Source organism: Oncorhynchus gorbuscha, linkage group LGY, assembly GCF_021184085.1.
Source record: "Oncorhynchus gorbuscha isolate QuinsamMale2020 ecotype Even-year linkage group LGY, OgorEven_v1.0, whole genome shotgun sequence".
Classification (NCBI taxonomy): Eukaryota; Metazoa; Chordata; class Actinopteri; order Salmoniformes; family Salmonidae; genus Oncorhynchus; species Oncorhynchus gorbuscha.
This window is the reverse complement of record NC_060199.1, coordinates 933,482-951,035: the sequence shown is the minus strand read 5'-3', so window position 1 is coordinate 951,035 and position 17,554 is coordinate 933,482. Positions and strand designations below refer to the sequence as shown.

The 17,554-nt window shown below is 39.7% G+C and overlaps 1 protein-coding gene across 1 annotated transcript; it reads right to left on the bottom strand.

Moving 5' to 3' along the window:
* Positions 1–12,251: 12,251 nt before the first annotated feature.
* Positions 12,252–17,026, bottom strand: LOC124016651 (zinc finger and BTB domain-containing protein 43-like). The gene is made up of 2 exons (XM_046332192.1): positions 16,945–17,026; positions 12,252–15,424 (listed from the first exon to the last, which is right to left on the bottom strand). The coding sequence occupies exon 2, from the start codon at positions 15,403–15,405 to the stop codon at positions 13,990–13,992; it is 1,416 nt and encodes a 471-aa protein (XP_046188148.1). The 5' UTR covers positions 15,406–15,424; positions 16,945–17,026; the 3' UTR covers positions 12,252–13,989.
* Positions 17,027–17,554: the final 528 nt, after the last annotated feature.

Below are 17,554 nucleotides of genomic sequence, written 5' to 3'. Positions count from 1 at the left end.
AGATCTATTGTGTTATGTTCTCCTACATTCAATTCACATTTCCACAAACTTCAAAGTGTTTCCTTTCAAATGGTACCAGGAATATGCATATCCTTGCTTCAGGGCCTGAGCTAGAAGCAGTTAAATTTGGTAAATTTGTCATTTTAGGCGGAAATTGAAAAAAGGGGGGCTATCCCTAAGTAAGATCCATCAAGCACCAGATACCTGGACAGTCCCGTTTGAGGTCTCGAAGGGAAGACCTATTGTGTCAGACTGTGGGAGTGTGTCCTCATCAGCAGCCTAATTATTTGACTACTTCCTTTATCCCACCTCACAAAGGCACCTCAGCTAACTGAAGGACACATACCACTTCATAGACACGCTTCACGACATTCCAGTCCTAGCAAATGCACACCTATTTACTAAAGATATAGATTATCTCTACACCAACATAGATATTTTGTCAGGTTTAGCAGCAGTGAAATCTGTTCTCCGGAGATATCCAGATCCAGATAGACCAGACTCACACCTCCTACAGCTTCAAGGACTTGGATTAAGAAACAATGATTTCCCATTCAATAATAAACACTACTGGGACGGGGATGGGTAAAACGTTTGCCCCAACCTATGATAATGTTTATATGGCAGACTGGGAGTTGACAGCCTTGGATAAATGCCCATTGCGTCCCATGTTTTATAGACAATGCCTGGATGATATCTGTGAGTGTGGGAACATGATCTGGTACATTTCACAACATTCATTGAAATACTCTATGACCATCATCCGACCATAACAGTTAAATATGTCATTCACCCACATACAATCAACTTCTTGGACACAACCTTTTTTCCCCAGATACTGACACGTCTCTTTACAAACAAAAGTATATTTCAAGGACACAGACACACGCCCTACTCCACAAGTACAGTTATCACCCAAAAACACACATTCACTGGCATTGTCAAATCACAACTCATTCGATTTCCTCATTCGATTTTGTAGACTATGTACATAACAGAAAGACTTTCATTCAGCCACCCTCTTTAGTGTACTGGGGAAGAGGGGATGCTCAAAGCGGTCATTGAGGTAAATAAAGGCAAACACACCAACAGGCTTTACCCAGAACAGAATGCTTGATCCGCCCAACCCTAACACACTGGCAGGCCTCACCCAGAACAGATTGCCTGATCCCCCTAACCTTAACCCCAACCCCAACCCTAACACACTGGCATGCCTCACCCAGAACAGATTGCCTGATCCCCCTAACCTTAACCCGAACCCCAACCCAACACACTGGCAGGCCTCACCCAGAACAGATTGCCTGATCCCCCTAACCTTAACCCCAACCCTAACCCTAACACACTGGCAGGCCTCACCCAGAACAGATTGCCTGATCCCCCTAACCTTAACCTTAACCCCCTAACCTCCATAACTTTCCCTGCAGAACTCTGGACCAGGCTTCTGACCTGGGCAAAACACCCACATCTATTGTTAAACCTTTACCGATTCAGGGTCCGTATCCCTATCCCCCCATCCTATCCCTGTCCTCCACCCTCAGACCTTTCCCAGGCCTGTTGTTCCTATCCCCCAAAAAATACAGATGCACAGATTATACCCCTCATCACAACCTTCTCAAACATAAACAGACTCCTTCATTCCAGACTCAAACCGCATTCACCCAAACACAACATACCCACTCCAGGAATTCAGACCTACTGTATATCAGCATGCTGCAGGAACCACAATCTAAGGGATCTCTTAGTCTATGCATAATATTCCAATAAACCACCTATAGAACGACAGTACTATAGACAATTCCCACACATTCAAAATCCACATGCACAAACCTCCAGTCCTATTCCTCAACTCATGACCATTCAGAGACCCAACATTGTATATGCCATAACATGCACAAACCTCCAGTCCTATTCCTCAACTCATGACCATTCAGAGACCCAACATTGTATATGCCATAACATGCACATTATGTCACAACATTTATATAGGAGAAACCAGTCTCACAGTCTTGACACGCCTCAAACAGCACATCTACACAATTGAATAAAACATATTACAAACACACCTGGAAAAACACTTTCAAAACCACCCTACAACCTCCCTGTGCATTACCGGTCTGGAGATGAAAGCTTCCAGGGAAAAGCAGCTGAATCCAGGTGGATATCAAAACTTATGACCTTGGCGCCACTTGTTATGAATAGTAAGGAGTAGTATAAAGCATTGACTGTGGGAGTTGGTGAGGGCTTAATTAAGAGAGCTGGAGGGGCCACCGACACAATGAGCAAGTTCAATAAAAAAGTATATTTTATTTGCTAAATCTGGTTTTGTCTTTTTTATATGTAATTGTATTTCACAGTAATGTCTTCACTTGTATTCGGCGCATGTGGCAAATACAGTTTGATTTGATTTAGTCGGGCTAATAGGAAACATTGTTTGCATTATGAGCTATACCTGCTACAGTAATACAGTCCTACAGTAAAATTGTGAAAAACAAGTTTTCAAAATGCCTCCAGCTGTCCATCACTACTGTAAATAAAAACACAGCATCTTGTTTACATCTTGTTTACATTCTTTATGGTAACCACAATGTCACAAATAATTTGTAGCCTCCTTTCCAATTGCTTTTAGAGTTTGGGATTTTCAAATGTGCGCTGTGAGAATATGGAATTATAATAATAATAATAATAATCTCTTCGTAAATAAATATGCATTATGCAAGGAAAATGACGAGCAAAAGATCCTCGCAAAAAAAGGTATTTTAGAGACTATAATAGTGTACATCCAGGTCATTTTAGAGACTATAATAGTGTACATGGCATCCAGGTCATTTTAGAGACTATAATAGTGTACATGGCATCCAGGTCATTTTAGAGACTATAATAGTGTACATGGCATCCAGGTCATTTTAGAGACTATAATAGTGTACATGGCATCCAGGTCATTTTAGAGACTATAATAGTGTACATCCAGGTCATTTTAGAGACTATAATAGTGTACATGGCATCCAGGTCATTTTAGAGACTATAATAGTGTACATGGCATCCAGGTCATTTTAGAGACTATAATAGTGTACATGGCATCCAGGTCATTTTAGAGACTATAATAGTGTACATCCAGGTCATTTTAGAGACTATAATAGTGTACATGGCATCCAGGTCATTTTAGAGACTATAATAGTGTACATGGCATCCAGGTCCTTTTAGAGACTATAATAGTGTACATGGCATCCATGTCATTTTAGAGACTATAATACTGTACATGGCATCCATGTCATTTTAGAGACTATAATACATTTCATTTTAGAGACTATAATAGTGTACATCCAGGTCATTTTAGAGACTATAATAGTGTACATGGCATCCAGGTCATTTTAGAGACTATAATAGTGTACATCCAGGTCATTTTAGAGACTATAATAGTGTACATCCAGGTCATTTTAGAGACTATAATAGTGTACATCCAGGTCATTTTAGAGACTATAATAGTGTACATGGCATCCAGGTCATTTTAGAGACTATAATAGTGTACATGGCATCCATGTCATTTTAGAGACTATAATACTGTACATGGCATCCAGGTCATTTTAGAGACTATAATACTGTACATGGCATCCAGGTCATTTTAGAGACTATAATAGTGTACATGGCATCCATGTCATTTTAGAGACTATAATAGTGTACATGGCATCCATGTCATTTTAGAGACTATAATAGTGTACATGGCATCCAGGTCATTTTAGAGACTATAATAGTGTACATCCAGGTCATTTTAGAGACTATAATAGTGTACATGGCATCCATGTAATTTTAGAGACTATAATAGTGTACATGGCATCCAGGTCATTTTAGAGACTATAATAGTGTACATGGCATCCAGGTCATTTTAGAGACTATAATAGTGTACATGGCATCCATGTCATTTTAGAGACTATAATAGTGTACATGGCATCCAGGTCATTTTAGAGACTATAATACTGTACATGGCATCCATGTCATTTTAGAGACTATAATAGTGTACATGGCATCCATCTCATTTTAGAGACTATAATAGTGTACATGGCATCCATGTCATTTTAGAGACTATAATAGTGTACATGGCATCCATGTCATTTTAGAGACTATAATAGTGTACATGGCATCCAGGTCATTTTAGAGACTATAATAGTGTACATCCAGGTCATTTTAGAGACTATAATAGTGTACATGGCATCCATGTAATTTTAGAGACTATAATAGTGTACATGGCATCCAGGTCATTTTAGAGACTATAATAGTGTACATGGCATCCAGGTCATTTTAGAGACTATAATAGTGTACATGGCATCCATGTCATTTTAGAGACTATAATAGTGTACATGGCATCCATGTCATTTTAGAGACTATAATACTGTACATGGCATCCAGGTCATTTTAGAGACTATAATAGTGTACATGGCATCCATGTCATTTTAGAGACTATAATAGTGTACATCCAGGTCATTTTAGAGACTATAATAGTGTACATCCATGTCATTTTAGAGACTATAATAGTGTACATGGCATCCATGTCATTTTAGAGACTATAATAGTGTACATGGCATCCAGGTCATTTTAGAGACTATAATAGTGTACATGGCATCCAGGTCATTTTAGAGACTATAATAGTGTACATGGCATCCAGGTCATTTTAGAGACTATAATAGTGTACATGGCATCCAGGTCATTTTAGAGACTATAATAGTGTACATCCAGGTCATTTTAGAGACTATAATAGTGTACATCCAGGTCATTTTAGAGACTATAATACTGTACATGGAATCCAGGTCATTTTCATTTCTCTTGTTGTAATAGATACTGTTGACGAGTAGAAACAAAAAGAAAAGTTAGATTTTTATATAGGCCACTCATTGTACGGTAGATACACATTAGCGCCTTGGGACCCAAAAGAGTAATCAGTGCTCTTTCTCCCCCTTGCGCTGGTGTGAAGCAATGAAACAGTGACACAGGGTACCGTACTTAACCTCAAATTACCTCTAAATCACGCTGAATAATCTCAAAACTTTTAGTTGAGGAACCACTGTATACAGTAGATGCAGACCCTTGGGCTTGCTGTCCCACCTCTCCTGCCACACATCTATCAGAATGGCTCTAACCTTACATTTGGCTTCATCTACCTCTCCCGGTCATATGAACTCCTCTCCTGCCACACATCTATCACAAGTCACCATGGTACATGGCGGTTTTTATGTTCTCAAACACGGCCAAAGCCTTCTATTGTCACCTAGAGTCACATTTGTTTATTCCCAAGCTACATCACACAATATTTTACATACAGCAGGTTTTTTAAAGGACCATAGAGTTCAGTCTGCTTTGTGTTTTCTTTTTGCCATGGAAAACTCAGTGCCGTGGTATCGCAATACTGGTATCAAGACAACCCTCCATTATTTGACCGTCTCAAAATACACCACCCTGTGGTAGGGTGTCATAGGTTGTTCCATTTACACAGCATAAGAGAAATAGTCCACAGGTAATATAATTTAAATAATTCATGTAACCTAGTGAAGTAGAGATTTCCAAACAACATCACCTATGAAATGTTACACAGGGAGCAAACATTTATTGCTGAAAACATTTTGTTTGTACAAAACATTCAAAGTTCTTCTATAAGAAGAAAATATCGAAAATGGTGACAAAGAAAGTTTTAGGAAAGAGTTCTGGAAAAATGGGAGCAACTTTTGTTAGATAGTAAAAATCTAAAGACACATGCTAATTTATGTGAGGTAGTTTTAGTTTCACCGCTAATATAATGGGCACGGAAGCAGAAACATCTTCCCAAACAAGCTCAATTGGTCCTATTGCTTAATCATTGTTTTTCATCCTCAAAATGAAGTTAGCTTGCTCTTTATTTTCCCAGGACACCTGTAATACAGCAACTAACTAGTGCTAAATCTCAGAGACTGTTCACTTTAATTTTATTTAACAGTACCTAGGCCTATCATTTCGAGGAATTTAATGTTCAATTGATAATTAGATTACATTTCTCCAGATAACTTACAGAACTTCTGATAAATGCAATGTGGAAGCAAATACCATTAGCATCATTTCAGATACCATATTTTGTACCGCATACAGTAGACATAGAGGTCCTACTTTGAATCAAATGCACCAAGGTTAGCTTTCACATGAAAAAAGACTGTCACTGTAAAATGATTGTCTTTTGTTTCGTTAGCAGCCAATACAAAAATACAATTTGCATACTAGTAATCAAGAATCCTGAAAAATAATGAAAAATGACCTGTTCCAGACACTTGCAATAGCTTTGTTGCTTCAGGTTCTTTTCACCTTACAGCAGGACAATAACCGAAACACACAAGGCTGAACAGACACTGGAGTTGCTTACCAAGATGACATTGAATCTTCCTGAGTGGCCTAGTTACAGTTTTGACTTAAATCTACTTGAAAATCTATGGCAAGAAATGACAATTGTTGTCTAGCAACAACCAACTTGACAGAGCTTGAATATTTCTTTTAAGAATAATGTGCAAATATTGTACAATCTAGGTGTGCAGAGCTCTTAGAGATTTACCCATAAAGACTCACAGCTGTAATCACTGTCAACCGTGATTCTAACGTGGATTGACTCAGGGGTGTGAATACATATTTCTGTATTTCATTTTCAATACATTTGCAAACATTTCTAAAAACATGTTTGATCATGGAACCTGATCAAGGGATACTAACATGTGTAGTATCCTATTATTCAGTATACTACAAAATGTCATCACTAATATAAGGAAGCAAAAGCAGAAACATCTTCCTAAACAAATTCAGTTGGTCCTGTAGTTCAATCATTATATTTTTTATCCTCAAAATGAAGATAATTTGCTCTTTATTTCCCAGGGCACCCGTAATACATAGTCACAAAAGTAGCAGCTAGTGCAAAATCTTAGACTGTCCACTTTCATTTTCTTTAACAATACCTAGAAAGCTATTGGTGAACAGATTGTGGCATAATCCTCGTTGTGGTGGTATAAGTACCAATTGTCACCTTTTTTACAAAACATTTTAGGATTTAACGTTCACTCTACAAGGATCATATCTTAAATTCAAAATCCATTAACGCGTGCTGATTAAAAAAATAACAATATATCAACAATGTCAGTCATAAATGATCTAAAAACAATATTTATTAGGCTATAAGAGTAGTAAGAAACCACAAACTATATTCAATATGTTGATTATCAGATGTTGGGTAACTACAAACTACAGTACAGTAATCTTTTTGTGCATTTGTACATTTATTTATACCTACTTCCCGAAAATATAGTTAAATATTTTATGATAAATATGTTGAGGCTTTAGTATATGTAATTGAGGTTTCCAGTTAAACATATCAATTGTTGTTTGCAAATATAACATCAGTCAAATCCTGTTTGAATTGAAATAGTATAAACTGTAAAACCGACCTAGCATCACAAACCTAGCAAGCGAAACAGTATTATGACTTATCCCAGGCATCATTTAAAAATTAGGCTTTTACCTTTTCTTATTTTTCACATAACTCTTTATGTGGCTGACTGTACAAAAGTGTGAAGAGACTATCTAGCAGGTAGCCTACTGGCAAAAAGTCACTAGAAAGGCATGCTCTGGTTCAAACTAGGTTTAAGTGCCTTTAAGAATACTATTTCCAAAACTGAAATGCATGACTCATTAAACTTAAGACTGTCCAGGAAAAACCTAACTTTTAAAAGTATATATTCTGTTAACTCAAACCCAAATCAATTTGTTGACTCGTTTCATACTCAGATTTGTGGCCAAAGCATAAATTGGAGAAAAAAAACACTTAAACTCCAGCTCAAACTTGTATCTCAAACAGACCATTTAAAAAAGATTTGCTATTTACCCATAGAGAATGATGTCACCCTGCCTCATTGGCTGAGCAGGGCAATCTTCAGTCAACTTGCATGAACATTTTTAATGAACGGTATACACCCACACCATTCTGTTGTTGGGGTACGCACACACAATTCCAACCCAGAAAAGCTGTGTTTTAACATGCTTAATTACCCATTTTTGGAAGGAAAAGTATTTCACTCAAATTGTAATTAATTTTAGGATCATATTTCATAGAAATCTGGAAACACTGGACTCTAAGTATGTTCAATAAGTCAAAAATGTGTGCTAATATCATAAGTACTATTCCATTTACATAGCTCAACAGTCTCACAAGTTATGCTGACCTAACTTGGGCTACACAGTACATTGGCACACCTTAACAAACCATACTCAGCATCATTGAACATACCATCATTTTCTACAACTGTACAAGTATGTCAAAGATACACTGTCTCATTTACATGATTCCACTCCCAAAACCATGAATAAATCAACTATTAATACACGATGAACAGGAGAATCCCTGATTTTCAAGGTGACAGATATGAGAAGTCATCGGAGGATAAACAAGTAAGGTTTCAAAATGGCAACTCCTCTGGGGAACGGCTGGCTAATGGACTCGATAAATGGCACTACTCTCCAACATCCAGTCCTGAGGGCGAAAAAACGCCCTACCACATAGTTAACAAAAGAAAGGCCCATATATGGTTTAAACCAAGTAAATATCATGGCTTTAGCCAGTGTGCTATTGATGTGTCTATGTGAGAACATTGAGGTAACATGGACCCCACATTAGATGTGTGACCAAACCCATTCATGCTTCAAAGTCTATTTACAGCGCCTTCAGAATGTATTCACACCCCTCGATTTGGTTGTGTTACAGAATTCATTTTAAATGGATTAAATGTAGATTTTTTCCCCCACTGGCCTACACACAGTACCTGATAATGTCAAAGTTGAATCATGTTTATACATGTTTTACAAATGAATTAAACATGAAAAGCAGAAGTGTCAATAAGTATTCAACCCTTTTGTAATGGCACACCTCATTAAGTTCAGAAGTAAACATTGGCTTAAAAGCCACATAATAAGTTGCATGGACTATGTGCAATAATAGTGTTGATTTTTGAATGACTGCCTCATATCAATGCCTCGCAAGGAACAGCACCTATTGGTCGATGGGTTCAAATAAAAAAAAGCAGACATTAAATATCCCTTTGAGCATGATGAAATTATTATTTACACTTTGGATGGTGTATCAATAAACCCTGTCCCTACAAAGATACAGGCGTCCTTCCGAATTCAGTTGCCGGAGAGGAAGGGATTTTACCATGAGGCCAATGGTGACTTTAAACAGTTACAGAGTTTAATGGCTGTGATAGGAGAAAACTGAGGATGGATCAACAACATTGGAGTTACTCCACAATACTAACCTAATTGAGAGAGTGAAACGAAGGAAGCCTGTACAGAATAAAAATATTCCAAAACATGCATACTGTTAGCAAAAAGGCACTAAAGTAATACTGCAAAAGAATGTGGTAAACGAATTCACTTTTTGTCCTGAATACCAAGTGTTATGTTTGGGGCAAATCCAATGCAACACATTACAACGTATCATTCTCCATATTTTCAAGCATAGTGGTGGCTGCATCATGTTATGGGTATGCTTGTAATCGTTAAGGACTGGGGAATTTGTCAGGATAAAAAAATTAACTAAATGGTGCTAAGCACAGGCAAAATTCTAAAAGAAAACCTGGTTCAGTGTTTTCCACCAGACACTGGGAGATTAATTCACCTTTCAGTAGGACAAAAACCTAAAACACAAGCCCAAATCTACACTGGAGTTGTTTACCAAGAAGACAGTGAATCTTCCCGAGTGGCCGAGTTGCAGTTTTGACTATAATCTTCTTGAAAATCTATGGCAAGAACTGATAACGGTTGTCTAGCAATGATCAACAACCAATTTGACAGAGCTTGAATTTGGAAAAGAATAGCATGCAAAAGTTGCACAATCCAGGTGTGGAAAGCTCTGAGATACTTTCCCAGAAAGACTCACAGCTGCTACAAAGTATTGACTAAGGGGTGTGAATACTTATGTAAATGAGATATTTCAGTATTGTATTTTCAATAAATTTGCTAACATTTCTAAAAACATGTTTTAACTTTTTCATTATGGGGTATTGTGTAGATGGGTGAGAAGTAGAAGAAATTAAATGTGTTGAATTCAGGCTGTAACACAACAAAATGTGGAATAAGTAAAAGGGTATGAATACTTTCTGGAGGCACTGTACATGCACTGCATGTTTCTCCTGTTAAGTAGCTATAGCAGTCCACACACCATCATTGATGAGGTTCTGATTCTGACTCGGCAGATCTGAGTAGCTGACTAGACTGCAAAGCTGGCGTCCCAGGATTCTGATCTTGGATCAGTTTGTATGTGACGGTTGGCTCAGGCCGCTGCCCCGTTGTAAATCTATAAGGGTAAATCCATTTGAAGTCAATCACTTTTTGATTTAAGCAACACTTTCCATGTTTGCCCATGGAAGAAGTGATCAGAAAATGACTTTTTGGACCTGAATGCCAAAACATTCAGAAGATAAAGGTGCTCAAAGTTGACCCATGTCACCATACCATGAGACATCCCTGTTTTCATTACTGATTTAAAAAAAGATAAACGGTTGAGTTTGATGTCATTTAAAAGATGACAAAGTGTTATCAAACTATTTCGTGATTTACTTAATATTATATTTAACATTTTCACTTGTGAGTTCCAAATATCTCTATCGGTCACACCAGCGTGAGTTGTTTAATACACGTGATGTCAGATTTTTTTTATTTTACCTTTATTTAACTAGGCAAGTCAGTTAACTTCTTTGGGGTAGGGGGCAGTATTTTCACGTCCGGATGAAAATCGTGCCCAGATTAAACTGCCTGCTACTCAGGCCCAGATGCTAGGATATGCATATTATTAGTAGATGTGGATAGAAAACACTCTAAAACTGTTTGAATGATGTCTGTGAGTATAACAGAACTCATATGGCAGGCAAAAACCTGAGAAGAAATCCAACCAGGAAGTGGGAAATCTGAGGTTTGTAGGTTTTCAAGTCTTAGCCTATCCAATATACAGTGTCTGTGGGGTAATATTGCAATTCCTAAGGCTTCCACTAGATGTCAACAGTCTTTAGAGCCTTGTTTCAGGCTTCTACTGTGAAGTGGAAGAGAATGAGAGCTGAGTCATGGGTCTGCCAGAAGGCCATGTGCTCAGTCAGGCGCGTGCCCGTGAGAGTTAGCACCGTTCCCTTTAATTTCGAAAGACAAAAGGAATTCTCCGGTTGAAACAATATTGAAGATTTATGGTAAAAACATCCTAAAGATTGATTATATACATCGTTTGACATGTTTCTACTAACTGTAATATAACTTTTTTGACTTTGTCTGGACCAAGTGCCTGCGCATTTGGATTACTGTACTAAATGCGCAAACAAAAAGGAGGTAATTGGACATACTTTATCGAACAAAACAAACATTTATTGTGGAACTGGGATTGCTGGGAGTGCATTCTGATGAAGATTATCAAAGGTAAGTGAATATTTATATTCTGACTTTTGTTGACTCCAAAACATGGCCGGCGGGTATCTGTATGGCTTGTTTTGGTCTCTGAGCGTTGTACTCAGATTATTCCATGGTCTGCTTTTTCCGTAAAGCTTTTTTGAAATCTGACACAGTGGTTGCATTAAGGAGAAGTATATATTTAATTCCATGCATAACAGTTGTATTTTAATCAACATTTATGATAAGTATTTCTGTAAATTGAATCCGGTGGAAGTTTAGAGAGCTTTTTGGAGGCAATATTTTGGAGGCAAAACATAACAACGCGCCAATGTCAACAGAGATTTTTGGATATAAATATGAACTTTATCGAACAAAACATACATGTATTGTGTAACATGAAGTCCTATGAGTGCCATCTGATGAAGATCATCAAAGGTTAGTGATTAATTTTCATCTCTATTTCTGCTTTTTATGACTCCTCTCTTTGGCTGGAAAAATGGCTGTTTTTTTGTGTCTAGGTGCAGACCTAACATAATCGCATGGTATGCTTTTGTCGTAAAGCCTTTTTGAAATCGGACACTGTGGTGGGATTAACAAGTTTATCTTTAAAATGGTGTATAATACATGTATGTTTGAAGAATTTTAATTATGAGATTTCTGTTTGAATTTGGCGCCCTACACTTTCACTGGATGTTGGTCAGGTGGGACGTTAGCGTCCCACATACCCAAAATAGGTTAATAATTATTATTTTTTTTCAATGACGGCCTAGGAACAGTGGGTTAACTGCCTTGTTCAGGGCAGAACGACAGATTTTTACCTTGTCAGCTCGGAGATTAGATCTTGCAACCTTTCGGTTACTAGTCTAACGCTCTAGCCACTAGACTACCTGCCACCCCCAATGAATGCACTCACTGTTCCTAAATGTGATCGTTCAGTAAGAGGACAGTTAACCCTCGCAGCCTGCTAACTATCTATCGGCTATGTTTCAACTAGTCAACGTAAAATTATTCTCTAACAAGTTTTATTTCCTAACAACAGTTTGAATTCAGATGTGTTCCACCTCCTCATTAATTCACATAGAAGTAGCACATTTCACTGTTGTGGACAATTTATGTTTGAGACTTTACTGAACCGGACAAACTTCTCACTTCGAGGAGAGCCCAAGCCAAGCACTTCCCCAGTGTTTCCGCAGATCAAGTATGCAGACATTTGTGCATCTGTAGTCAGAACAGGCCTCAATCTTTCCTCAGTTAGCGCTAGGACTAATGTAGCCTACATTTGACGGTTTGGATAATTGTGTTATGCTGTCACCACTTCTGTCAATGTCTGAACATTGCATCCAAAAATAAACTGGTCACATTCAGGACATAGCACTGTAAGGACTGTGTTTGTGCTAAATGTTTCTGTGAAAAAGCAGTGTGGCCAGATCAAACACTGACTGTTGTGTCAATCGAAACTGGACGTTCTAAATAAGTGTTCTAATCACACTGGTTTGAGGGTACACTGCAGTGACAACTGTAGAAGGATCACACTCGTTTGTTGGTACGTGTTTTAAACCTTTAACTTCAATTGTCTAAAAATGTGTAAACTCTGATTTTTTTAAAATTCATATTTGCATATGTAGCTTCGGCCCTATTTCACATCATCTGAGGTTTTTGTGTTTTGCCCCCCAACAGTTGAGACACAACTTGCTCTAGAATACAAGGTGGGTATCATTTCAATCATAGAAATATAATAGACCTATCCCTACAGACCACTGCAATTTAGCTGGGTTTAAAACATAAAACATATTTAACTTGGCAACTCACTACTGAATAACCTCCAGATACACCACTGAAATGATCATTGAATAAAATGTTAACTTTAACTACTACCAGTCTACCACAAAGGTGACCGCCGGTCAACCCACCATTAAATGTAAACTTAAATCGTCAATGTAAATTCCTATGATTTCATTAGGTTTCCTATGGAGGATTGACAGTATAATTTAAAACAACAGATATTCCCATACAAGTCAACATTCTCTGATGTCTGGACCTCCAACCATCTTTGTGGTTCCACTTGAAATGTAAATGTTATTCCCATTTTACTACATTTATTAGCCAAACCATTATACCCACCCTGTATTCAAGAGCATGTTGTGTCTCAACCGATGGCAAAATATATCAAATAGTTTGAAACCCTGTTTGCAAGCTTTTCAAATGATATAAGTCTAATCCGTTTATCTTTTCCAGTGATGAAGACATGGATGTCTTATGGAATGGTTAGGTATGAAGAATGGGTCAACTTTGAGCACCTTAATCTTTTGAATATGTTGGCATTCAGGTAAAAGAAAAAGCTGTTTCTGAGCACCTCTACAATGGGCAAATATGTATGGAAGGTTTTGTTCAAATCAAAAGGGGTGGATTAACCCTAAATCCACCTTAACTGATTGGAGGGTGGTCATCCAAGCTTGTGTGTTAATCTGATCCAGGATCAGCAAATCTGGGAAGCCTGCTCAGTGAAACTGATAAGGGACTGTGGGAGATGACGAGGTGAACTGTAGTTGGAAATCTGATCTGGGGTCAGCAGATCTGGGCAGCCTGCTCGTTGACGGCAGTCCGGGCCTGGTGGGCCCTGGTGCAGGAGGACGTGTGTCTGTTGAAGCTGTCCCGCCACATGAAGCGCTTGGCACACAGGCTGCACTCATAGGGCTTTACACCCGTGTGAATCTTCATGTGGCCCACCAGGTGGTGCTTCATCTTGAAGCTCTTACCGCACACGGCGCAGCCGTATGGCCGCAAGCCAAGGTGCATGCTCATGTGCCGGTCCCGTTGGCTCTTGTGGGTGAAGCTCTTGCCACACTGGCAGGGGTACAATTTGTAGACCACTGAGGCAAAGCCCGAGTGGGAAGTCTCTTCCTGGAGGCCACTGGGGTTTCCTTCCAAACCACCACCACTCTCCTCACCCCCGGTTGCACCTCCTAGCAGGTCGTTTTTCAGCCCAAGCGGGGTCCCTTCGACCTTGTCGGCGGAGAAGCCCTCCATGGATGTGCCATAAAAGTCCAGCGGGTCCTCCTCCAGGCGATCCTCCAGCTGAGCTGCCAGCTTCTCGTCGATGCTGTGGCCCAGGGAGCTCTTGCTGGCCGAGGCTTGGGAGAGGTTAAAGTTCATCTGCTCGGGGTCAGTAACCGCAGGGTCCCCGCTAAACAGAGCCCCGCCGCCCCCGCAATCTTCACGCCTCTCTGACTTCACATGGACCCATTTCCTGTGGCCCATGATGCTGGGTGGGACGTACGCTGGTCTGGAGTACTGGTAGTCCCCCTCACCAACCTCCTCGTCATCCCCGTCCTGGCTGGTGGCCTCGCTACCTGAGCCGTCGTGGTCGACCGGCGGAGAGCAGCTGCCGCCGGCCTGGGTGCTGTTGTTCTCCAGAGAGGATGGGGAGAAGCTGTTCTCCAGGAGCTGATCCATTTCCATCTTGGCAAAGCCCTCCACTGCTACTCCGCCGGCCTCCAGGCCCATGGAGCCATCCCCAGGGCTGTGGTAGCTGCTGTCCCCAGGGGAAGGCCTGTCCCCAAGCCCACCAGAAGACTTGTGCACTAATGTTCTTGCTCTGCTTCCTACCACCTCTAACAGCTCAGTGCACTTGTCCACCACGTGCCACATCTGGAGGAAGCTTGCTGCAGTGAGGAAGGCTACCACTTCGCCGGCCGGTAGGTGCAGGGTGCCTGTGTAGCAAGAGAGGAGGAGGCGTTCGAACACACATGGGTGCATGACGTCGGGTAAAACACAACGGGCGCTGTTTTTGAGGAGGACCTGGTCGCAGAAGTAGGGCGAACTGGCGGCCAGTACGGCCCGGTGAGCGCGGTACTGGTGGCCCTGGATGACCACGATGATGTCACAAAGCTGGCCCCTCTGCCGTTGCTGATTGAGCTTCTGAAGCAGGGATCCGGAGAAGTTTGGGAAGTCCACGCGGAGCACGTTACCCTCGGACTCCATGGCAGCCAGGGTTCTAGATCTAGAACATGTAGAACATCAACAAGTCAATCATCATGTTGAAGTTAAATATGTGGGTTCTAGATCTAGAGCATAAAGGTATCACTGTACATAGGCCTAGTACTTTGCAATCCACTCATGTTTTAACTTTGCAAGCACAGTTTGTGATATTCCTTATATCACCGACAAAACAGAAAAATGCACTTTCACTCCCACTTAGCTAGATGTGATAAAAACAATACTTGTGATTAATTATTCATGTCAGTTTAAAAGAAGTTAGACAAATATTTCATAATTCTATTAATCATGAGATCACATGGAGTAGCTAGAACTTGCTAAAGATGGCCATAAAATGTACATAAGTGGGGTGTACTCACTGACCACCTTCGATCCAGTGTTCATGTGAGCAAAGTAATACCGTACAAAACCTTTTTTTAAATTATTATTACGAAAATGAATGACAGCTGTGATGGAAACAGGAAGGTTCGGTACAATTCTATAAATGCCTAGAGATAACGTGTTCATTCCACATGGTGGGACCTTTCTGTGTCGGTAACATGTATTATGCTAGAAGTGGCGGTGGAAACGCCTTCATGCGCAAATACTGATTTAAAAACCATCATATTGAAGCAAACTTGGGAGTCGGGCGATGATATGGTGTGTGGTCCTCGCACTACGACTCGGGAAACTATACAGTTTATTAGGTACAGATGAAGTTAGTTATGAGGAACTTCACAGGGTGATGAAAGTGCACGCTATGAGCTTCTTTGTCTTTTCCAATAAATATCGGGGGACTCATTCTGGTGACATTAATGATCGATGCTTGACAAAAACAAATATCCATAATAATCTCATAATGTAGACTAGCCTCGCGCACTGTGAACTGTTGGTTAGAACGCATGTGTCAAGACCAGAGGACGCAGGCTATTTAGGCAACAGTTGTGACAAAACTATTGGTTGAGTTGAAAATGCGATGGAAACACATTTAGATTTGTATTATGTACATGAAAACGTAATAAAAATGTAATGATGTGTGTCTACGTCATCACGCACTGTTTTTTCTCCGCAACAAGTCAGTTTTGGTGGAAACACTCCACTTGACGGAAAATGCAAATATTTTCTTTATGCAGATTTTAAAATATTCGCATGAAATCTGTCGCCAACTAAATCTATCGTCAACTAGCTAATGATACTCAATGATAGAAGCTGTCACCAAGCAAATACAATTGAATACTCACAATGAAGAAAAAACGTAGGTAAGCCATATAGGTTTGGATTTCAACATCTGCAAACTGTTATGTGCAGATTTGCATTCAGAACACTACGTGCAAGTGTAAACATGTCCATTTCCCGTGTGATTCACAAGATGCTATAAAAAACCATGTTGCAGAAGCTGGCTAGCTGAGCTATGGCGCTAACCCAAGTAGAATGCACGGAATACATCAAATTCTAACGATCATGATGAATTCCTAGGTTTTCAAGAATGACTGGCCATACGTACATCTAGGTTTCGTACATGCATGAAAAATAGAGTTGTCTCACCTTTGATTTCATTTTGATCTTTTGATTTAGAATACAAGAGTCACCTCTCTTCCGAGTTCCACCGGATTTCTTTCAGGTTACGTCATCACGTAGCCAGGAATCGCATGGCGCGTTATGAGCAATGTAAACAAACTCACCGGTAGCCCGCCCCCACTATCTGGTTTCCACAAGACAACACAGCAACAAAGTCACAGTCACAAATCAAATCGAATGTAATTTCTCACATGTGCCCAAGACAACACCCAACACCTTACCGTGAAATGCTTATTTGCAAGCCCTTAACCAACAACGCAGTTCAAGAAATAGAGTTAAGAAAAAATGTACTGAATAAAATAAAGTAAAAAATGAAATAAAATACCGAGGCTATATAAAAGGGGTTCCGGTACCGAGTAAATGTGTTAGTCGAGGTCATTTGTACATGTAGGTAGGGGTAAAGTGACTATGCATAGATAATAAACAGTGAGTACCCCTTAATAATAAGGGGTAAAGTGACTATGCATAGATAATAAACAGTGAGTAGCAGCAGTGTACATGTAGGTAGGGGTAAAGTGCCTATGCATAGATAATAAACAGTGAGTAGCAGCAGTGTACATGTAGGTAGGGGTAAAGT